The 24282-nt window shown below is 39.1% G+C and overlaps 1 protein-coding gene across 9 annotated transcripts in view; it reads right to left on the minus strand.

Moving 5' to 3' along the window:
- Nucleotides 1-23995, minus strand: part of CDIN1 (CDAN1 interacting nuclease 1) — a 275506-nt gene extending 251511 nt beyond the window's left edge. For 7 of the 9 annotated variants that reach the window (XM_045450102.1, XM_045450096.1, XM_045450103.1 and 4 more), the window contains exon 1: nt 23651-23995. In XM_045450102.1, coding sequence (XP_045306058.1) covers nt 23651-23751 — 101 coding nt within the window. In that variant the 5' untranslated portion in view covers nt 23752-23995. Of the gene's footprint in view, nt 1-9282; nt 9351-13565; nt 13610-23650 lie in introns of those variants that run through there. The other 2 variants (XM_045450100.1, XM_045450099.1) reach the window with 2 other exon arrangements.
- Between the last annotated feature and the right edge of the window lie 287 nt (nt 23996-24282).

Genomic DNA, 24282 nt, shown 5'->3' on the forward strand with positions numbered 1-24282 from the left:
TTCAAAGGCTGACTGAAATAATAATATAAAAATTAAAGCAGTGAAACTATTTCAAAATTAACATTCCCACTCAAATAAAGCTAGCAGGATTTGAATACATTCCTACCGTGCTCCTCCAAAAAATATTTTTGCCTGATATTTACTTTACAATAAATATATTTCTTAGTGAAAATACTTCCCAAAGGGAACTACATATGTGTATCTATATCTGTACATTTATATATATATACTATATATATATATATAGTGTATATATATATATATATATATACACTCACACATATATACTTTTATATATATCTTTTAAAAGTCATTGCACTAAATTATGGAATTGCCAATTGTTTTAGTTTTGTTGTTGGGCCTATATCGTAATCAAATTTAGAAAACTATAAATTATATTTAAATTTATTATTTACAAGCAATTAATTATAAAAAACAGCCAGGTGGCTTTCATTACATAAATTACTGTTAATGACAGAGACCTCATGCTGCTACTGTATTTAGCATTTGCATGTGTCAAGTGCACAGAGCGCTGTGTGACTACCCACTTCAGGATGGAACTGATCACTGAAGCACAAGGTGGGCTGCCTAAGTTTAGCTCACCCCCTAACTAGTTGCATAAATCCCCCCAAATTCTCAAGGTTTTGACAATGTTTGCTACAGGAACCTGTAATAATGTTCTGCTGAAACAGCCTTAAAACCAGACACATAATTACTAAGCATCAAATAATGTTTAATGACACTTAGCTAAAGTCAAAGTCCTGTCTCTATGATTTAAACATGACCAAAAAATGTTCAATCAATCCTCACCAAACCAAGTAAAGGATTTACTAATGTCTCACAAATGCAGCTTTTAAAATGAAGTTTGGTATGTTTCCTCCCACTGTGAAACCGTGCAAAAGGAACAGACAAGAACTCTCTTTTCAGGGCTCCGACTCCCTGTTTTTAGCCTTTTATAAAAATGTACAGTAGGTGTAATTCCCTTCCAAAGAGGATGAGGACTTTGACCTCCTTATTCAGAAGTAAAGCAGGGGTTTCAAAGATGTAACAGGAGAAAAGGACCTCTTACTGTTACTCTGAATTAAATGTAATCCTTGACAAATAAAAAGCCCATACCAAGCACAAAGAGAAAATAAAAATAAAAGAAAAATTTCATCGTATTTCAAACTCAAACTCAACCAGAGGCCTAAACAAGCAATTCCATCCCCCTCCATCACTACCACCGGAGAAACGACAGTTTTGTGAAAATGTGTCTTAAGCTGTAGGATGAAAATCTGAATTACTACAGTCCCCTTTTCCTAAAGAAAAAGAAAATTTTTTTAATTAACTGAAGATCCCATATGAGCTACTTTTCTGGAATTCAAGGACTGGCTGGCTAGTTAACAGTTATCAAAACCCTTCACTTTTCCTCCTATCCTAAAAAGTCTCTGCCTTTTGGCAATTCTATCACTTACTAACAACCACCAGGGAAGTGGGTAATGGAAAGGACTGGGAGGAAACAGAAGTGTCTTTAGCTTCTTAGCAGTTAATCTACATTTGAGGAGCACAGAGAACAGGAGGATATAAAATAATGGCTAATGGTTTAAGGAAATGGAGTCTATACACTTGTTCAGTATGGGAATAAAGTAACAAAATGGGACTTTTTCAGCGAGCAGACAAGAACTAATTCATTCCAATTATTTTTGGCCAAAATAATCATCCTGGAGAAGGAGTGAGGCTTGTACATGCATCATCAATGATGCTGTCCTTACTCAAAATAGAACGTATCTGTAGGTATCACTTTAGAACCACTTTACAAGTCACAAAAGCAAGCCAGCTTCATAGTCACAGCTCATATCTTACCCAAAGAGTGGCCACCGAGTCTAAAAACAGACATAACTCTCTAAGAGATGCTATAATAAAGAGTTTATTCATGAAAAATAATTATGTTTCCAGACCTTGTGGTCACCTTGTAACACCTGCTCCCTTATTTACCAAACTTACTGATGTGTGCCTATCTCCAAATACCAGATCCATTCCCCAAGTCTGTCACTACTAAAGATATTTAAAAGACTGTGCTACATGCTCTAAAAATACCTGCGAACATGGAACCCCAAAAGTACTCTCGCTATCATTAGAGGACGTGTGTCCGCTGGGAAACAAAATTCATCCCAGCACTTTTTTTTTTTTTAATGAGTCATTACTTGGTAGTTGTAATACACGAGAGGGAAGAGGGAAGTTCAGTGATATGTGGTCATTAAAGGAGCGAGGTGGAAGCCAAGAGACAGAGTGGCTAATAGCCTGGCAGGTGCTGGTGGACACTACCTACTGAAACTCTGAATGCTCAGAGACATTCATGAGTACATATGGTTAAGAAAGAAATTCACACTCTGATTTCACACGCCTTTTCTCTTATTATTACACAGTAAACTTCAACAATATAACAAGATCTTTCATGTTCTTCGAATCTAAACTAGGAACAACAGCTTTATCACCACAAATGGAAAATAAATGTGAGAGCTGTGTATCAATAACAGGCTGAGTGTTTTGGTGTATGATGTAAGCAAATGATTCAGTGATGCTGTGTTCAGGGCATGGTAATGATGAGTTTTCAGAGGGAAGTCTAGAAAAACCAGTCTGCAGTGCTATTTTTGTGATGTTGGAGTTCTCTGCAATGGCTGAGCTCATTGGCACTGTGTACCAGGCAGGACATGAAGATTTTATTCAAAGGGTTACGACTTCTAGTCCCAGGGAAGGCCCCAAACCGAAGGCCCAATGGAGACTGTTAAGAGGAAGCATCTTAACGTGAAGAGGAAGTTGAAGACTTTCTACTCTGGAAATTGCCATACTATTTCAGACATAATGGCAGGTTGAGTAAATCAAAAGAGAGCCCTCCAGAAACAACATAGGCAGTTCATGGGGTGAATACCCTGTGGCTGCCCAGTTGTAAATCCGCTGAAGTGAAAGTTCACTGGGGCTTAAAAATAAGGGGCAGATGACTTCAGGGGGTCCAATTTTGCAGAAAGATCATGCCCAAAATCACAAAGGCACCTATTCCACATGATCTAGATTTATAAGAATAGTCTTAGTCTCCATCTGAATTATGTGAGCTACATGGCTGAGATTATGAGAAGAAAATGGGGAATGGGGGGGAAAAAAAACGCCAAATCTCTGATTATAAGTCAGCCTTGATTCCAGCCATGGCAGTTTCACACAAAGACCCCCTTTCAGTCCAAGTTACACTGTGCTGGGAGTACAACACTTCAACATGGTACCTAGTGTCAACCCTAATGAAATCCCACTTGGTAAGGCCATTTCTACTCTATTTTTTTTTTCTTTTTTTTTTTTTTTTAATTTTTTTTTTTTCAACGTTTATTTATTTTTGGGACAGAGAGAGACAGAGCATGACCGGGGGAGGGGCAGAGAGAGAGGGAGACACAGAATCGGAAACAGGCTCCAGGCTCTGAGCCATCAGCCCAGAGCCTGACGCGGGGCTGGAACTCACGGACCGCGAGATCGTGACCTGGCTGAAGTCGGATGCTTAACCGACTGCGCCACCCAGGCGCCCCAGGCCATTCCTACTCTAAAAGGGAAAGTACTCCTCACACCATGGAGTGTTAGTACTTCACCATAATTCACAGCTGAGTAACTGCTGAAAAGAACCTTTTGATCATTTATATCTGGGACATCAAAACATTGTAGCATTGCTTCCTAAAAAAATAACAGAAAGAAATTACTGTTGAACCACACATAGCAAATGACCATCTCTCAAGAATAAAAGTCAACAGCTGAGTTAGAATTAATTGAAACCGGGAGGGGGGGGGCTGTGCAGGGTGTAGGGGTGGGGGGAGACAATAATAAAAATGGATCCAAAACTCTATCTACCAATGTCAATAGGCCAGAATTCTTCTGGGATCGAATTTCTTTCACCCAGTTTTACACCAAAGTTTTATAAACTATGAAAACTGTACGTAGACGGAAACCATAGCACCACTACCAGCTCTTTTGGCGTAAATGGCACCACAGTTAGCATCTTTTGCACGTGGCTGCAGATTTCCATACCACCACCAAAGTACTCAGTTAATATCCAAATTTCTACTAAACCAAGCCACAAACAAATCTTCTACTGAAAAGCTCTGTCTACCCTTCTATAATCTGTTACCTGGAAAAAAAGCAGAAGGTCTCTCTAGCCACCTAATCACCATATCAATGACACATGCCACAAGAGAGAAGCACTAGTTTATTTGATTGATCATGGTAGATAAACTCCAAATAACAGAGAAATTAACAAATGCTTGACATTTGCTCAACATCCATTATTCTGACACTGCTTTCAGAATTTCAAAGCCTGGGAGTATGCTTAATCAACATTCATATTCCCTTGTGAGCTACAGGCACCATATTGCACCCCGCCTTCGTACTGATGAAAACTGCATATTGGCCATTTCCAAAATGTTCTGGGACTCCACACAGGGCCCCTTTTCTCTCTTGTTCCTGCTCTGCAGTTTTCTTTTAAACACTTCCAAGACAAAAGCATCTGCCAGTTTTTCTCTCTAGGGATGTATGCAAAATGAACTTAACAGTTTTAAGGCAGGAGTAACCCTCACATCTAAATTCATTCATAGGACAGAAAAGGGCCTAAGAGGCCTCTCCAGGGACAAAACCCTGCTGAAATTCTCCCCACACACAACAGTGGGAGCTTTATAAAATCTAAGTCCAGACAATTTCCAATTCAAATGCCCAACATAGCATGACCTTTGTCAGATCTCTGAGCCCAAGATGCACCCATGATTTTTTATTCCAACCAGCACAGACATTAGACAGGGCACTACTGCTAAGCAGGAGGTTCAATATTTGCATGCTCTTCTATTGTGAAAATGTAACAGTGACAGCACTGTGTCAAATTCTTTTCCCTCTAGAACTTTAACTCCATAGGAGAGGCATGGCTGACAGATGACTCCCCAACATCTGTGTTATGTACACTGCGCAGCTGAGGAGCCCGGATCACTGTCAGAACATCGCGGAGATGACCTGTGCCTTTCGTATGCCTTCTTCTTATCCCTGCCCACCCCAGCAAACATACATATAAATATCTACAACACAAATCGCACAATTTTTAACAAAATGTAAAAATGGCAAGACAGATTAACATAATTTATAGTCATTAAGCTGTTCACGTAGCAGCTCAACATATGTTGTATAAATGTCCTATACCGAATAATTTATCAGATCTGACACAGTGCACATCATATTGTTTTATTTAATACACTTACTAAAATTTCATGGATCAAACATCACTTCTGAAAGCACAGAGAAAGCACTAGAAAATATTTATTCATCTCCCGTGATTTATTTTGATTACCCTTACAGCTACATGATAAAGTGGAACTCACAAAATCACAAGGTTAAGGTTTACACTGCCATTGCTTCATCTACTAAAATATAACAAATGGCTCCATGGCTGTGTTATATTTTACTTTCATTTAGTGTTAAGTAGTACACCAGGCTAAGCACTTAGCTGCCTACTGAATATTTTAATATTTTTAAATAGGACTTAAACATCCTGACCCAGAGAGTGGGAAACAATCTTAGGAAAGAACAGCAAGCCCTCTGTATGGTGCTTGACCGAATGGTGCCGGCCAAAATGAAGAAAACACACTTTGAGGTTATCTCTTCCTCAAAAGAGATCATACGAATCAGCCCTGGCCTATATTAGAAAGTCGGTAGGAATTCACTGGCTGCACAAAGAACCACGTAGTAGGCTCTCAAGGAAGGAGGTGGAAGATAAAACATGGCCCCTAACCTCAAGGAAGTCACAATCCGTCAAACAGAAAGCAAAAGACAGGAATGTATACATTCCAATTGAACAGGTAAAACTAACTACAATGGTCAAAGAAAAAAAAAAAATTCTTAGTGGATCCAAACCAATATTCAAAGGACAAAAAAAAAAAAAAAAAAGGTGGAAGAAGGGGCAGAAGAGAGAGGGGGAGATTTAGACATTGGCACTTAAGCCTCTTATTCATCAATTTTCCTTTAAAATGTTTCATCTGGAGACAGGTCTCCCAGACAAGGAAGATGAGATGAAAAAGAACATATAAAGATCAGAAATGGGAGATGAGAGCCTGAAGTAGAAAAGGCCAATATAGCTCTTCAAGAAAAACACGAATGTTTGTTGGCCTGATCATTTTTGAAAGAACCATTAAAAACTTTATCAGACCCACTGCCTTGGGAAAGAACACTAAGGGCGGGTGGGGAATGCTGTTTCCATTTCCAATGAACTATTTGGCTTAAAATGCAGTAAAAATGAGATGAAGACAAGAAAAAGATCTCTCTCAGGAACTAAGTTTTGTTTTCCATTTGTGAGTGAGAATCGTCCCAAGAAATCTACAAAATAATAATCTTCCCACAAGGATTGCTCTCAGGTACCCACAGAACCGCCATCTGTTTCAAGGTGTAGACATTGCAGTCCAGAAGCAAGGCTTAAGCTTCTCAAAAACTTTGCCTTACCGTCATGTGACAGGAGACCTGACAGTCAATGAGATACTTCATGTGGAGCAGAAAACGACGAAGCCATATTACACTGTATTACGAGTCAGGCAGCAGAGTGACTTTAGATGAATAACAGGTTACTGTAAAAATACTGAAGGGTCTATCATGCTGCACCCTCAGAAAGGAAAGATAAAGACTATGAAGTCAAATAGAGTTCAGTATAAAAACAGTAAAGTTCCAATCTCCCGAAAGAAAAGAACTAATAATAGGAAAATAATCTTGCTCAGTTTAATGCATGATGATAATGGCACCTGAGAAATCAGTGGTAAAGAACAATTTAACCCTTGCAGCTTTATGTCAGAGAGAATCCACTTTACCCATATTGAAGGGTTTATACAAAGATGAGCTGCAGTATTAATAGACAGCCTTTAGAATGGGGGTGGAGGAGTCATGCATCAAAAAAATTCAACAAGAGTTAATTGAGCGCATTGAAGAAAAGAACGACGGGTTTGAGTGTTGCAAATTCTTGCTGGGACCCCTATCATCACCATCACTCTGGCATTTTATTTCTAGACAAGGAATATATTTTACCTTTCTGAGATTATTTTCTGGTTACAAGCCAACCATTATGAACCTTTCAGTGAATCACTGAATAGGGCACTTAAAGGGATAAACAATTATAAAAATAACTCTGTCACAAGTGCATACATTTTATTTTATTTAGTGATGTAATAAGCTTAGGGGCATATATCAGGTCCAAAATGGTCTTAGTCATTAATTTAAGCAATAAATCATAGGTCTTGCCAACAATGACGGCAAACAGATGCTAACAAGGAAATGTATTATTTAATATTGCCATGTGTTATAAAAATGTAAGTGTGTTTAAGACATGTCTTAAATTTTTATAATAATATGCATTTAATACATTACTGTTTTGACACATGCAGGAATCAGATTTATAGGTCCCATTCCGTAGCTTCTTCTTCTGTGAACATGAGAGCATATTCTAGATTTTTTTTTTAAACAAGAGGGGAAACCCTTAAAGTGCATGCTTGCAACAATATCTAATTGGTTGTCTTGCTGTTTTGTAGTAAATAATGTCAACACTGAAACTCATTAAAAAAGAATGAATCTACACACTTCGCCAGAATATAAAAATAGAACATTTCAAAATTACAATTTTTAAGGAAACATTATAGTGTAAGAAGTATAAGAGCACTCTTTAATCAAGTTGGCAACTATTTTTTCCATCATTGTGAGCTGTTCTGCCTGACACCAGACTAAAATATACCAACCTGATTAATGAGTAAAGTTCAACGTTAAAAAATGTGGAAGCAACTAGGTAAGAAAAATCCTACTTTGTATCTTCCTGCAAAAATCCTTAGAAACAGTATCTCAAAATACAAGCTAATCTAAAATTGAGTCTCTCTATCCAAATGATGCCAAACTGTAATATTCCCCTTCTAATATTTCCTTTGTGATCAGAAGGCTCACGTCTCTTACCAGCAGGTTCAACCCTCCTAGGGAAAGGGCTTGTGAGAGGAGGGAATTAGGGCTTAAGGAACAAATCAAAAGCCACTCTAAAAAAAAAAAAAAAAAAACACAGCTTTTTACATCAACAAGACGCCAACTCCGCTAAAAGCATTTTTTTTGTTTGCACATTATTTTGTCTGAATGTCCTTTTCAATCAACCCTGCCAACTGCCGGCATGGTCTTCCCCCTTTCTTATGTAGGCAAGAGTCCATGCCTTAGAACACTTGAAGAAGCGGTGCTTGGAGTATGGAAACTAAATTTTCTTCATTAAATCTACTGAAGCAGATATTAAAAATGCATTTAATATACTGGCGATGGTCGGTGGGCACCGCTGACTGTGACAGGCCGGTTACTGATGATGTGCCGTCAGATGGCCTTCTCAGCAGGCGCCTGGGTCTCAGGCTGCTGAAGGACAGCAATATCTTCCCTTGTGTGTAAGCTCTATTCATCTCCCAAGTATTTACTAAATCACAGGCCTCTGCACACATAGCCCACGTTTGAGCGTATGCTAACAAATGATGGATGGCCTCGTCAATTCATTATGTCCTGAAAGCATGGTTTCCTGCCATTCCAATCATCAAACCTCAGTGCTTCAGAGCTGATCAGTCCCGGGGAATATATTTTGCAGGCTCGATTAAAAGAGTAGAAGAAGTTCTTTACATTAGAGTCTCTGACACTCTCCCCCAACTGTTTGCTGCTTCTACCAATTATTTGGGCAGAATATTCGCTAAGTATTCAGACAGTATAACACTGACAGGTTTTTTTTTTCTGATGTTTGCTAAGGTGTGGTTTACCTATAACAAAACGGTTGAGGTATTTAATAGTGAAATTAGTATCCTAAAACAATTTTCCTTTTATGTACAGCACAAAAAAACCTGAAAAGTATTTTATATCATATAATATTCTAGTGTAAATGCATTAATGGATGCATTTCAAAGGAGCTTTAAAGGGAATAACCAGTCTCTAAATCATCTAAACCTTTTGAGACAATAATTCATGAGAGTTCTCTTAATTATAATCTAGATAAAGGTACAAACTACTTAAAAATTCTTCCGACAGTTCCAAAGTTAAGATAACAAGAGTTCAACTTGTCAAAGAAAGAAACCTCTTAAAAGAAGATATATTTTCATTTCCAGGGTTTTATATGTCAGTTGTCTTTCCTTTAAGCCATAAGAACATTTTTATTTTTAGCTACAGCTTATCTATGGAACAGAAAACAACAGCACACTCATACTTTTCACTCAGAAACAGTAAACTTTATAAATAAACAGACAAACTTACCACAACTAAACAGACAGCTGAGCCTTGAGGAGTTGGGTAGTGTTCAACAGCTAAACAATTTGCTATTAATAAGCTCCTGAAAATACTAAAAATTAAAAATTAAAAAAAAAAAAGTGCCATACTCCCATTTAGCCAATAGCTAGGTAGGCTGTGAAGTACCTACAATCAGCATAAGCTCTGCTGTTAACCTCGACCTTGACCTCAAGATTAAGCTCACTTTTATTGCGCACAAAGGTCACCTGTATTAGGTCAAAATTCAAAGTCCCTTGTCAGAAAAGGTTGATATATTCCAACCTTTCCTTCTCCATGCATCAAATTTTTCATGGTAAAGTCATATTCAGCAGACAGTATATTCAGCAATTTATTGTACCATTGTAATACAGTGCAGAATACAATTGTCCAAAAAGCTATAACATGAATAAAATATTTTTTTGTGACAATGTACCAGATCTAGACTCCTTACACACTCTTAACAGACAAAATAAAACTAACCAAGTCTTGTTTTCACACTCCACAAGAGTTATAAGGCATTAGCCTCAAAATACAATCCATAGTATAATTATGACTTTTTGATTATCTTCAGCTACAGGCACTATTTTTCAGAATATCATTCAAATTTTTAAGTATTATTATTTTTTTAAAACAGTGATCTCTAAACAGTTTCAATGTCTTTATTCCAATCTGACCTGAGTAGCTTAAGTGAATTTTGAAGTAGGTCTAAACCTAAAGTCTCTCTTCAACCTAGAACCTAAAAGATATGCTCTATAATAAACAGAATAGAAAAAGAAGAGGAAGAATTACTATCTTGCCCAACTCATTATTATTGCAACGATATGATCAGCAGAACTGCACAAATAAGATAAATTAAGCAAATTCTTTGTAGGCAGCATTCCAGAATACATTCTAATTAATAATAACCAAGGCCTTAAAGGGACAATAAATCTATTTTCTTTAAAAAGTTTACGCAGTTTCTTTGTGTTTACCACAATCTTTTTATAATCCGTATTAGCAGCATGAACAGATTTTAAGACTGTTTAGAAAACACTCATTCTTCAAATTTATTAACGCCTACATTAAATGCTAAAATCAGTGTTCACATTCATGCTGTGACCTGGGGCATCCCACAAAACCTCCATGCCCTGGAAGGCTTACACCTGAACTCCATCATTCCTGGACTCAAGTTACTTCCTGGTGACAGAACCCTGCCTCCCAAACTGGTATTCATCCTAATATCCTTCATAAATTCATAAACACCTTGCTATCAAGGTGAGGCAGAAATGTAAGAGATTCCAGAATTGGGGAGGTTATACTGAGATGTTATCAGACAAGAAAATACTTAAAAATTCTCAGATTTTAACATTCTCACTTATTCTGGGAGGAAGGGGAATGAATCAACCTCAACTTACATATCCTCATTTATCATCCCGAAAAATGTCACATCTTGGTTACCAGTATCATTTAAGGACTTTAGTGTAACTTACTAAAAGCAGGTTTCCTGTTATCCTGAGGGTAAATGAAAAACACTTTGGAAACCTAGAAAATAAAAGGGCTGGCTTCAGGCAAATTTTTTTTCAGTTCTGATGTCCTGAGTCTAATTATCATAAGCATAAATTCCATTGGAATGAGCATCCTTAGCTCAATAATGGTAACAATAACAGCAGCAGCAAAAATTTATTCAGTGCAGTATCAGGAACTATGTTACTCATTTTATATTTACTATCTCATGTTCATAACAATCCTGTTTTACAAATAAGGCACAAAAAGGTAAAGAAAGTTCCCCAAGGTCACCCAGAAAGTAAGTCACGAAGCCAGAATTCATATGTCTGTTTTCAGAACCAAGTTCTTTAAGCCAATTTATAAAACTGCCTTTACAACAAGAAACTGAACTACCTCCTGGAGTTCCCAATAATGGGTTTGCCTCCTATCGATTTATAAAATAACTAACCATAATCAGAGAGAGCTAATAAACCACCCAAGGTCAAGCACAGGCTATGACCACTCTGCCAAACTCAATACCACTTGGCCAGCCCACTCATCAGGGCCTATCCCCACACAGAATTTCCCCTGTCATTCTAAAATGCACACGTTCTTGCCTGATGTTATTAATTCTATTATCCATTTGTTTTAGCTGTACACGGTCCTATTATTTTACTACTGATACCTTCAAAGTAGGAAAGAAACGCATGTGAAAATGTGATAATTGAGATTTTATAAAGTGATACAAAATCCAATTATAATCAACTGGGTATCTTTCCATTGTTTTCCATTATAATTATAGAGATGCTTTATTATTTTTTTTATACTGGAGTAACTGCCAGTTGAAAATGTAACAACTAAGCTTGAAGTTTCTCAAAAAAATAACTTCTGACATGATAAACCCTCAGGCATACCATGGGAGCATTTCCAAATTCTTACAGAGGACAAAGAATCACTCTAATACCCCTACATTTAGCCAATTAACCTATTTTGAAAGGGATCAATTTTCCTTAACTCAGACATACATATATGACTTTTTTTTTTCTTTTTTAACCATGCAGCATTTTCTTTAGGTGAGTTCAATGGTATGTGCATTATACTATGTACCATAATACAAACAATATAGTAGGTATAGTTAAGGCTTGGAATTCTAGTTCCCACACTAACTATGGTGGGGAAAAAATACATGTATCCTTTCTTTGAACAAAAAAAGGAGGGGAACCTGGGAGGCTCCGTCGGTTGAGCATCTGACTTCAGCTCAAGTCATGATCTCACAGTTCGTGCCTTAGAGCCCCGCGTCAGGCTCTGTGCTGACAGGTCAGAGCCTGGAGCCTGCTTCAGATTCTGTGTCTCGCTCTCTCTCTCCCCCTAACTGACCCACTCGCATACTGTCTCTGTCTCTCTCAAAAATAAATAAAAGTTTAAAAAAACTTTTTAAAAAAAAGGAGGAGCGGGGAGAGACCAACGAAACACACATGTAAGTATTTTAAGCCCTTATTAGGAAAAAAGCTGTAAGGGGGGAAAAAAAAAAAACAAGCGCACAGAATAAGCTAGGTTAAAAAAAAATTCTGGAAAAGACATGCACCAGGATCATAATGCGCAATGCAAAAGTCTCAAATTGGTGATGGTAGGCAGTCGTATGGGGAGCTTAAGAAATGCCTTTGGTGGCAGTGGGTGGAGCCCAGGTTTGTCACACGTTAGCCAATTTCTGTGGTGTAAACACTCCCACTGTGGCTGATTTTAAGCTACTGATGTGAGGTCACAGTTTGTAGAGTGGGGAAAAGATACTTATAATCAGCTCTCACAAGCTGGAAAGAGCCAGCTCCAGCACCCATTGGCTAGAGGCCAAATTCAGCCCACAGACTTGTTCTGTTTGGCCAGGAAACCATTGGCCCACAGTGTTTTAAAAAATTCCAACAAATTGACAACATTTAAAACTCAGAATATTTTTTTCTAAAAAGTGAGATATAGAGCTGCTTTCTAGAGAATAAAAGACTTGGCGGCACTGGGCCCACGTTCCTGCGCAGCAACAGATGGCTGGCATAAGGTTGCGGCTGCCATGTTAGTGCACACAACTGTCCCTTCCCTTTGCCGCAATCTCAACCGGGCCAGCTTCATTCATTCACTCCTTGCTGATACCTGCCTGGCCCCTCAACAGATGGGAATCTGCGAGCTAAGTCAGAGCACAAAGGGAGAGTTTTACCTCCAGAGGTGGAACTTTGTTCAAATAACCGGGTGCCCCCCCTCCTTGGTTTCTGCATGTCCAGCATTAACTGATTTCACTAGATGATCTCTAATCGCTGTCTCAATCCCACACGCTGTAAGTCACTGAGTTGGAAATAAGAGAGGTATGCAGGTCCTGCTGAAGAAACTTTTGTGACTGGCACAGGAAGAGTCTCAGGCCCATCGAAGTGCAAATAAAAATTCAAAACCTTCTAAGTTGGAGGTTAAATGTATCTTATTTTTATATATGTATTTTAGTTGGCCTCAGGAAATAAGAATCTAGATAATGTTAACTTCACCAGTTAAGAAATGATGTTTGTGAGCTATTTGTTACATCTGGGCTGTAAGAGTCTGTGGGGGTTTTAATGCTATACAACGAGGAGTCTCTCTCACATACCCAGTCCATTTACCATCTTAGCTAAATGGGGCTTGAAGTGCAAGTTAATTTCAAATTTTATTAGCTTCCCCTACCAATATTAACAGCAAAAAACAAATAGCAGTGTAATATACCTTGAGTGAAAGATGATACCCACTTGGAAGAGTTAGAGACAGAAACAAAAAATTGAAAAAAATAAATCACCCACCTAATTTCACATGTGATTGTAAGAAGATGCTTTTAAATGACACTTCAGTCTCCCACATCCCATCTACCAAGAGGGCTACCCCTACAAAGAGCCTTATTGCCCTACTAGTCATAAACACCACCTTGTAAGTTCTAGAATCTCAGGAGGCTAAGGTGTGGCACTGGCATGAGTAATGGACCACAAAGAGATTTCACTCTGTGTTTCTGTTCACCCTAGCACTAGAGCTGGGGACCTAGAGCATTCCAAGATTAGACATACCACGCTGGGGCTCTCTGAAAGTGATCACAAATATTCATGACAGACATAATTCATAAATCTCCTGAGTATAAATCTGAATCTTTCATACCACTAGGCTGATCTGAGGAAGAGCAAGTCAACTAGCTAGTAAGTGAGCTTACCCAAACACCTGCATCACAAAGCTTTACACTTTTGTTTGCCATCCTCTCTGGTGCTAACTGCGAACTTGGGGATTTCCAGCAGTCATTAAGTAACAACCCTTGTAAGTATCAAGGGTCTTCCATGCCTCCTATTTCCTAGAGCACGATAAATAAAAGAGCAGAGTTTACATCTCATCCTTTCTTGAGCCTGGAGCAAAGGACAAATCTCAGCAATAATAAAAATAAATATATGAGAAATACATGAGTTATGTTGGGGGCGGGGGGGGGGCAATTTACCATGTATTTTAAGACTTAGTCTTGTATATGACTACAGCTCCCAGAACAACCCCAGGAAAAGCCCAAGCTTCATACAAATCACTCCAATTAGCAGAACCGGCACCTAATCAAGGAAAGGCCCGGCACATACTTATTTTACTGAATAACAGTATCAAGAGACCTGAATCCACTTATTTTTTTCCTCTGCTTGTACTGCTTTCTCGGATTCAGAATATTTATTCCTGTGGTCTTGCTGGTATTTCTCTAAGTTCAAAAGTCTTCAAACACTTTTAGCAGCTGAATCTCAATATTTAAAACACATGAAGGATGTTAAGTCCTAAGATATTTTAATATTTTACTTTGGAAAGAAAATTGCAGAGCTCCCCATTATCTCAATGATGCATCTATCAGGTCACAATTTGAATACCGAGCTAGGTTAAAAAAAAAAAAAAAAACCCAGAAACTTTATTCACTGCCCTGAAACCAGAAGAAACAGAAAAGATCACCCCTCAGTCAAGAGGAAAGCCCTTGAAAAAATTGACATTGACAATCTTGTCACTCTGGCAAGAAGGAAGCTCTGAGTTACGAAGGAGAACTAATAACTCTTAAATGTTATCAAGATGCCTCCTGCAAGGTAGGGATAGAAAGAGGAAAGAAAAGTAGAGGCAGGGATTAGTTCCCAAAGTGGACAGGAGAGGGTTGGACTCTTGACCAGCCATGTATTGTCTTTAATACATGAGGCACAGGCTGCTCCACGCTGATCTCAAAGCCCACAGAGCAAACCATCCTGGATCCAGCTCTCTGTTCTGTTCCCCTAAGAAATGGAGGCTCATCATTCAGTTACAAGCTGCACGTCAGCACCTTTGCTATATCCACTGTGTACCAGCTCATGGTATAAACAATCTGACCGCAGAAAGAGAGAAAGAGAAAGATACCTTGAATTAAACATTTAAAACATTTCCTTTCAAGTAAAAGACAATCGAAAATAAAGGAAAATTTCCTTTTTTTTTTGCGGGGGGGGGGGGGGATTTATTCTTTACCCATCTCCCAAATGATTTTCACACCAGGGCATGACTTTTATATTTTAAGGTCACTTTTCATAATTACTCTGGAAAAGTACTTGTACATCGGTTGTTTTGTTTTTAAGGAAAATTCAACCAACATGGCAAAACTGCACAAAATGTGTAATAAAAACGTACTTTTTTCAGTCAACATTTGCTGAAAGTCAAATAATAAAATATTATTACTCCATACATCTATTGAACACTTTTCTCCTAGGGAGATACATAATTCCTCTTTATTGTATCAGTAAACATTCTGATGTGAGCTATTACTTAGGAGACTAAAGTCTGATGCCCGAATATAGACTTTAAAATGAAGTCCATAATCTAATAACATGAAAATTTCCCCCCTCAAACTAATAAGAAATAGAGTCAGCATGTGGGTTCTCCTCAAAACAACATTATCTGAGGTTTTCTGCAAATACTCCTTCGTAGGAATTCAAGTTCATCTCACTTTTGCAACTATGCAAATCCAAGAGTCACAAATATCTCATCAAAGCACAAGGTGCCACACAGTTAATAAAATAACCTTCCAGGTGAGTCTTTAAAGGTAGGCTACAATGCAACAACAAAATAAAAACCTAAAATCTTATGGACTAAAAAAATGTATTTGAAAAGATGACTAAGCGGCACCTGGGTGGCTCAGTTAAGCGGCCAACTCTTGATTTCAGCCCTGGCCATGATCTCCCAGTTCATGGGTTCGAGCCCCGTGTTGGGTCCCACGTTGGCAGAGCAGGGCCTGCTTGGGAATATCTCTCTCTACCCCTCCTGTGCTTGCTCTCTCACTCTCGCTCTCTCTCAAAATAAGTAAATAAAAATTAAAAGATGACCAAAGGAAATACATGAAATAATCATATTCTTTTCTTAGGCCCACTTTTTTAGACCAATTTCTTTTCCAATTTGCACTAGGGATCAATACAGAAATACTCCTGGATAGGTTTCCTAAGTATATGAGTACTAATTCTGAAGTTCATGTAAATTAGTCCTATTTCCTTAGCAAAACCACGAAAAGAGTTTCCAGCTCAATAAAAGGCTGACTTTTTCTCCCTTTACAAGCTATTCTCACTCATTATTCTGGAACTTGTGTACCACAACATTATCAGAAGAATAGAAAATTGACCACAAATTGAGAACCAACTATCAATTCAAATGAGAGAACAAGGCAAATAGGAATAATATTCCAATTTAAGTAAACCAGTATTAATTATAGACTGCAAGGTGCTACTATAATTCTTAAAAATCAGTACATCTGGATTCAGAGTTTTCTTTCTTTCTTCTTTGTTTTTAATGGCATTATATACTACTATAAAAGACTTAAGACAAGTTTCCGATATCTGGGCCATATTCAACTAATGATTAAATCCATGTGTTCAGAGCTATGCAATCAACTGATCCATATCAAAGCAAAATTTTGTTTTACATGTTTTAAAAGGTTACTACTTAGACATCTCTTCTTCTGTAGGCTATCTATTAAATTCTAATAATAACAAGAATCATATTTGCCATCCATTAAATGCCTACCAGAATGTCTACACTATGCTAAGTGTTTTACATGCCTTATTTTACTTAATCCTCACCACAGCCTTAAGGGACTGAATGGCGAGAAGTAATACACAGAGGAAGAGGAAGAATCTGGAGCCGGACTCTGCCTGGGTTTAAATCCTGCATCTTCTACTTCTCAGCAGTGGAGCTCCATCCGTTGTTTTACAGAAGAGGCAACTGTGAATCAGGTAAAAAGAGGCAAAGCCAAGTCATTCCCCAAGAATAAACTGCTACAGAAAGCAAAAACCATGGAATGCAAGGCTCCTATGGGAAAAGGGGGTGACTTAAAAGGCGCCACTGGGGGTGGGTAACATTATTCAAGAAAGGATAACTGTAGTCAATGGCAGCACCAAATTAAACTAAGCCGTCCTAAACAAAGGTAAAACTTCAGTAAAATTGTGCTCGTCCCAAGCAAGTCCCTCAGCTACTCCCCTCCTGACCACACTGGACCCCAGGTCCACCATCAAGACCCACCCTGCCAAATACACAATAGGACCAGCCTTAACTCCAGTTCTCAGATGAAAGTAAAGATCCCAAGAAAATGAACTAACTCTATTGGTTTAAATACAGGGAGCCCAGCCAAACAAGTGTTTCACTACTCCTTTCAAGATTTCTTTAGGAAGAGCCTCACATGAATGAATGGTTGCCTATACTGTGATCCAACAGTGGGAAAACAGCAGATGTTGCGGGGCCAAGACAGAAGATCATACTTAAGAATGAGGAAGGCACTCTTAGAAACACCTGAGCTGGTGTCCCTAAGGGAAAAGAAAGAGCAGTAAGGTAAAGACACTTATTTGCTTAGAGATCTATGGTATGAAGAGTTTGACTTACGACTTGTTGGTATAGGCATAAATAGCAACCAAATAACTAATGCAAGATAAGGGAACTCAGCGAAAAATTAAACTTGGGCCAAAGGGCTTAGTTTACCAGCAAAAGAATTTCCAACAAGGGTATATCTCCTTTAAGAAACGCACTTGATTAAACATACATGAACTAAATGATGTTCCACAAATCCTCTCGTTCCTAACATTCTGTGAGTCTAATAATTTATAGCTATTGGATGTGTGTTAAAGTCTTTCCTCAGACTGCAAGTTCTTCAAAAATAATGACTACATTGTCCTGTTTTCTACAAAATATTCAGATAGTGCCACAGACATAGTGAGCACACAGTGAATTATTACAGACTAAATGCCGTAAGGGGTGAATGAACTACAAGTACCAGTGAAAATCATGAGCTGACTGTGGGATGGATTGTTTCACATGAAACGGTGGTAGTAGGGGATATTAGTTAAAAGAGTATTCCAATGAGAGAAGTAGAAAGTCACCATTAGGCAAATACTAGTAATAACTGTTTCAAGCAAGAACCGTTGATGGATGCTAATATCAACAGGAAAGGGTAATGTGATACATCTGGAGGGTGAATTTTGGAGTTGGACAATATTAGACACCACAAAGTCCTATACCTTCATTTTAAATTGGAAGATTACAAGACCAAAGTGGTTAAGGGTCTGCCCAGGCTCAACATGGTGACTTGCAAAGGCATAAATCTGTAATTTCAGTGAAAACAAATAAGTCATGGATACGTGAGGTTAGCAAATAGAAGCCACAATGTGGGGGAGGGAGAAGAAATTAAACTACATCTTTACCTTTGAGCATATACTAAAATATATTTCAGCTAGACAGATTAAATAATTAAGAATAATAGGGGCACCTGGGTGGCTCAGTCAGTTAAGCATCTGACTTCGGCTCAGATCATGATCTCATGGTTTGTGAGTTTGAGCCCTGCATCTGGCTCTGCACTGACAGTGCAGAGCCTGCTTGGGATTCTCCCCCACCCCCACCCCCACCCCATGTGTGTGTGTGTCCCTCTCCCAACTTGCTTGTACTCCCTCTCTCTCTCTCAAAATAAATAAACAAACAAACAAACAAAAGAACAAGAAAGAAGGCCATAAAGAACCTAGAAGAAAATTTAGGTGAAAATTTACTTTTCACATCTTAGGACAGGACAGGACTTCCTGGACTTCCTCGGGGGGGGGAGGGGGGCATCAATTTAAAGTTAAGCATATAAAAAAACAACAATATTTAAAAGAAAACAACTGGAAAAATATCTGCAACAGATATGACATATAAAGGCTCAACATCCGTAACATATGCAGATCACTAAACAGTAGCAAATCAATAAATAATAATAGCAAACACTCCAATATAAAATTAGGCAAAGGATACCAGGCAGGTAATTCGAGAAGAAAATTAAATGGCCAATAAACAATTGGGGAAATACACAGTCCATTCTATTAAAAAATGCAAATTACAAAATGTCACTCTTGAACCTTCATATTAAACATTAAATAATGTCTCTCTTCAATACTGGCAAAGTTGCAGAGCCAGATAGTCCCAGGCACTGCCAGGAATAGGATTACTACAATCATTTCGATAGTAATTTGTCAATACATACCAAAATCCTTCAAGACATACATATTCTTTGATTTGAAATAGCTCCTGGTTGTCAAAGTGTAGTCAATGGACTCCTAGAGTCCCCGAGACCCTCTCAGGGGTCTATAAAGTCAAAACTACTTTTATGGAAGTAATAAGACATGATTTGCCTTTTCCCCCGTGTGAAATTTGCATGGATGGTGCAAAACCAATGGTAGGTATGCACAAATCAAGGCCAGGCAAACTGTGTTCTAGGAGTCACTATAAATTTCCCTGCCACATACTTACAGGGGAAAAAAAAATGCCAGTTTCATATAAGAATATCTTAAGATTCACTTATTATTAATTTTATTAAATCTCAACACTTGAATGCACATCCTCTTAACATTCTATATGACAAAATAAGAAGTAAATACATGGGGGGGCACCTGGGTGGCTCAGATGGTTAAGCGTCTGACTTCAGCTCAACTCAGGTCATGATCTCACAGTTTGTGGGGTGAAGCCCGGCGTCGGGCTCTGTGCTGACAGCTCAGAGCCTGGAGCCTGCTTCGGATTCTGTGTCTCCCTCTCTCTCTGCCCCTCCCCTGCTCGTGCTCTGTCTCTCTGTCTCTCAAAAATAAATAAATATTAGTGGGTGATAGGCATTGAGGAGGGCACCTGTTGGGATGAGCACTGGGATGAGCACCTGTTGTATGGAAACCAATTTGACAATAAACTTCATATTAAAAAAAAAATCATACTAAATAAACAAATAAACATTAAAAAAAAAAAAAAAAAAAAAAACCAGGAAATACATGGGGCACCTGGGTGGCTCCATTGGTTAAGCATCCGACTTCGGCTCAGATCATGATCTCATGGTTCCTTGAGTTCAAGCCCCATGTCAGTCGTCTGCTGTCAGCACTGAGACTCCTTTGCATCCTCTGCTCCACACCCCCCACCCCTACCCTACTGGTTGTCTCTCTCTCTGTGTCTGTCTCTCAAAATAAATAAACTTAAAAAAAACACATACAAAGTACATCTACTGCATATCGAAGTATGATGACTGACTCACGGGAGAACACTTACATGATTGTTTGAGAGCTGAACTAGCTGCTTTTTCCATGGGACACCATTTTCACTTGAATGAGCAATGAACAAAGTATAATTATTCAGATTTGGGTATCTAGAAAACATTTTCTCAAAAATAAACAACATGAACCTGTCACTTAAGGAAAACAACCGGTAGTATTTATTGCCAATGATAAAATTTGAGCTTTCAAGGGAAAATTCAAATATTGGAAAACTCTGAACCCATCACCATAAGCTTGACAGCTTCAAATCTTACAGACTTTTCTGATGAGATCAGTGGGATATTAACAAATATGATTTTTTGATATTGTATAATGAAAGGTAACAACATTGAAAGATTTACATAACTCACAACCAACATTTTGCACACAACGCACGGATGACAAAAATAACGCATGGGTGAAAGATCCACTCAAAGTTCAAGACAGGCCTATGGACTGCAATATACACTGATATTGGATATCCATGGAGAGTGAAATGCTCCATGATATGGTTTCACCTTCCACACTGCAATTAACCTTTAAGAAAACACTACTTGTTAGGTTGGATGTAGCAACAAAAATATCCACCATTATCTAAAAATTCTATTAAATCATTCTTACCTTTTACAACTACATTTGTCTGGGGCCAGGGTTTCTTCATATTCCTTAATCAAAATAACATATTACAACAGGCTGAAGGTAGAAGCAGATGTCTTCCTTCTATTAAGACAGCCATTAAAAAGATGTGCAAAAGTGTAAAAAAAAATACCATTTTCTCACTACTTTTTTGAAATGATGGTTGATTTTGTTTTGTTTTGTATTTTTTTATTTATTGATTTTGAGAGACAGAAAGAGTGCGAGCAGGGGAGGGGCAGAGGGAGAGAGTCTCAACCCAGCTCAGTGCTGTCAGTGCAGAGCCCACGGGAGGCTCAGTCTCACAAAACTGTGAGATCATGACTGAGCTAAAATCAAGAGTCCAATGTGTAACCAACCTAGGTGCCCCACCGACAATTGTAAAACAGTGCCATAATGAAAACTATGAAGCCAACTCCAAAATCACACTGTTTATAGAATTCCCACCCATGCTGCTAAGTGACCCTTTAATTCCTTGTTTTGCAGATTAGTAGCACAGACTCTCCAAATAGTTTCCAGTGGAAGAAGAGTTAGTTATTCTCTGAATGGTGGTTGGGAAAAATGAAAATTATTTGGCCATATCATGAATAAAAGAGAAAAGAAAGGGGGCGCCTGGGTGGCTCAGTCAGCTGAGCATCCGACTTCAGCTCAGGTCACGATCTCATGGTCCGTCGGTGAGTTCGAGCCCCGCGTCTGGCTCTGTGCCGAAAGCTCAGAGCCCAGAGCCTGCTTTGGATTCTGTGTCTCCCTCTCTCTCTGACCCTCCCCCGTTCATGCTCTGTCTCTCTCTGTCTCAAAAATAAACATTTAAAAAAAAAAAAAAGGGAAAAGAAAGAAAGGAGAGGAGAGGAGAGGAGAGAAGAGAAGAGAAGAGAAGAGAAAAGAAAAGAAAAGAAAAGAAAAGAAAAGAAAAGAAAAGAAAAGAAAAGAAAAGAAAAGAAAAGAAAAGAAAAGAGAAAGACGGCGCCGGGGTGGCTCAGTTAAGCATCTGACTTCAGCTCAGGTCATGATCTCATAGTCCTTGAGTTCAAGCCCTGTGTCAGGCTCTCTGCTGACAGCTCAGAGCCTGGAGCCTGCTTTGGATTCCGTGCCTCCCTCTCTCTCTCACTCTCTGCCCTTCCCCCGCTCATGCTCTGTCTCTCTGTGTCTCAAAAAGAAATAAACATTAAAAAAAAATTAAAAAAAAAAAAAAGGAGCATAAGAAAACAGGCATGGTGCCCTAAAGCAAGGACATCCTTTATCAGTGTACTTCGTAAATCCTTCATAAGCCTATGGGGAGTTTACCTCTTATGGAGAAGACAGGGAAAAGAAAAGAAAAAAGAAAAAAAGGAAGAGAAAGAGGTGAAGAAAAAGAGGAGAGGAAAAGAAAGAGAAAAATACAGTAGTAATATAAGAACACAAAGAGAACAGAAGATCTAAATGCATGCTCTATCTTAAAACTGCCCAGAAAAATGTACCCATTCCCTCAGCTAACTAGCCTTCACCCATTTCACTGCTCATTGGCAGAGTTGACAAGAGTTAATGAAAGATAATTAAATTCCAATTTGTCAGTTTTGTTCCTTGTTAGAAAGTCTGATAAAGAATCTTAAAAACTATAAAAGGAGAAATATTGCCTTTAATTATATCTGGACAATATTAAAAACAGATTCCTTCATTTTACAGAATAGGAAAACTGAGTCTTTCAAAAAAAATTGGGGTCATAAAAGACCTTTAACTTCCTCTTCAATTTGTACTTTATTAATACCAATTATCCAGTAATCTCTTTTTCTTCAAGAAAACACTTCTTTGATGGTATCCGTTAAAGGGTTACACCTCAAGGACAAAGAGGCTCTCCATTACAGGTTAATCATGCTCAGTGCCACAAAACAAATGGCACAAATTTGGACATGGTTTTGAATCAGAAGAAAAGTAAACAAACATTCTATACTTTAACTTGGCCAAAATACAATAACTTGGTTTCCTAGACTGCTTCTTTGTGTCATGTCTGGGCCTCAGTGCACATATCTTTAAAATGAGTAAGTCTATAATATAGAGTTCCTAAAGTCCCTTCTTAGAAAGTTGGATAATCTTAAAGTCACCGAAAACAGATGAGTTCTGGGGAGGTGGGAAGTATGAAATACACCTGGAATGTGTATATATATGGTTGTTGAAATGGCCAGTGTTGACCCAAGAGTGGAGTTCCTAGAGCACCAATCTCTCTGACTGGACTGAGATCACTTAACTGCTTTAGAGTCAAAGTTGAACAGTAGGAGGTCCCTTTCCACCCGTGGTACCTTGTTTCTTTCCAGGGTCCAATTGAAAAGGGTCCTCCATTTCCTCCTTCTGAATCTAGAATTTGTATATTTCCACTTTGGGAGGGCCCTGCCACCTATCATTCATTCCTAGTATCTGTCAATTAAACACTAGGCATTTATGAAGCACCTACTATGTGCACCCATCACCTAGAACACACCAAGTTTTCAAGAAATATTAATGGACTTAAATATAATCTCAAGGCCTTGGAAAGCTGCCAGGGATTCATCCATTCAAGAGTCTCTTGTGGAAGACAGGTGAAAGAAGCAACCTCTTCACATCCCTGATCTCCTAAGACCAGACACTCTTGTTCCTCCCCGCTCATGTGTGACACGTGTTTCCTGAGCGCTGGCTGGGATGCCCAAACACAGCTGCTGCAGGCAAAGGGCTAAAGGGCTGTGCGAGTGGAGACAGACACTTACCTGGGGAACCTCTGCTTCAGCTTCCTCAGGCTCTGCCTGGTAGGCGGCACAGACACTAGGCACTGGGCTATCTCGTCGTACTGGGCTTTGGTCAGTATCATGTTGGGCCAGGGACTGGGAAGTGGCGAGGACAAGGAAAAAACACCCCGGGCCCCAGTAGCCTTGGTGCCGGGAGACGAGGGGTGGGCACACAGGGGCACGGCGCTGGGTCCTGGTCTTTTTTGGCTTGCTCCTATATCCCCTTTACCACCAGCTGCACAGACGAGGCTTCACACCGCAGCTCGGCGTCGGGGGGCGGGCTGTAGCCCCGATTGCCCTACCTTGGCTTTCTGAGCAGCCGCAATGGGCCCAGCCGAAGGCAACCGGCCGCCATGTTAGTTAAGGGCAAAACAACCAGGAAGTAGCTGTCGTCAGCAGAGGTGGCGCTTAAATCGCCGCGGGCTGGCGTCCCGGCCGCTTCCACCTGGGATCATCCTGGGTTTTTTGCGCAGTTCACACTCTCGCAGCTGCCAGAAGCCAGGGAGCCGTAGCGCACAGACCAGGCGGCCGAGCACACGGGTGCCGTACCCACAATCTTTAAGCTTGAGCCCCGGAAAACGACTGCTAGGGCGCGCGATTTGAATACGCTTTCA

Source organism: Leopardus geoffroyi, chromosome B3 (genome assembly GCF_018350155.1).
Source record: "Leopardus geoffroyi isolate Oge1 chromosome B3, O.geoffroyi_Oge1_pat1.0, whole genome shotgun sequence".
Lineage (NCBI taxonomy): Eukaryota > Metazoa > Chordata > Mammalia > Carnivora > Felidae > Leopardus > Leopardus geoffroyi.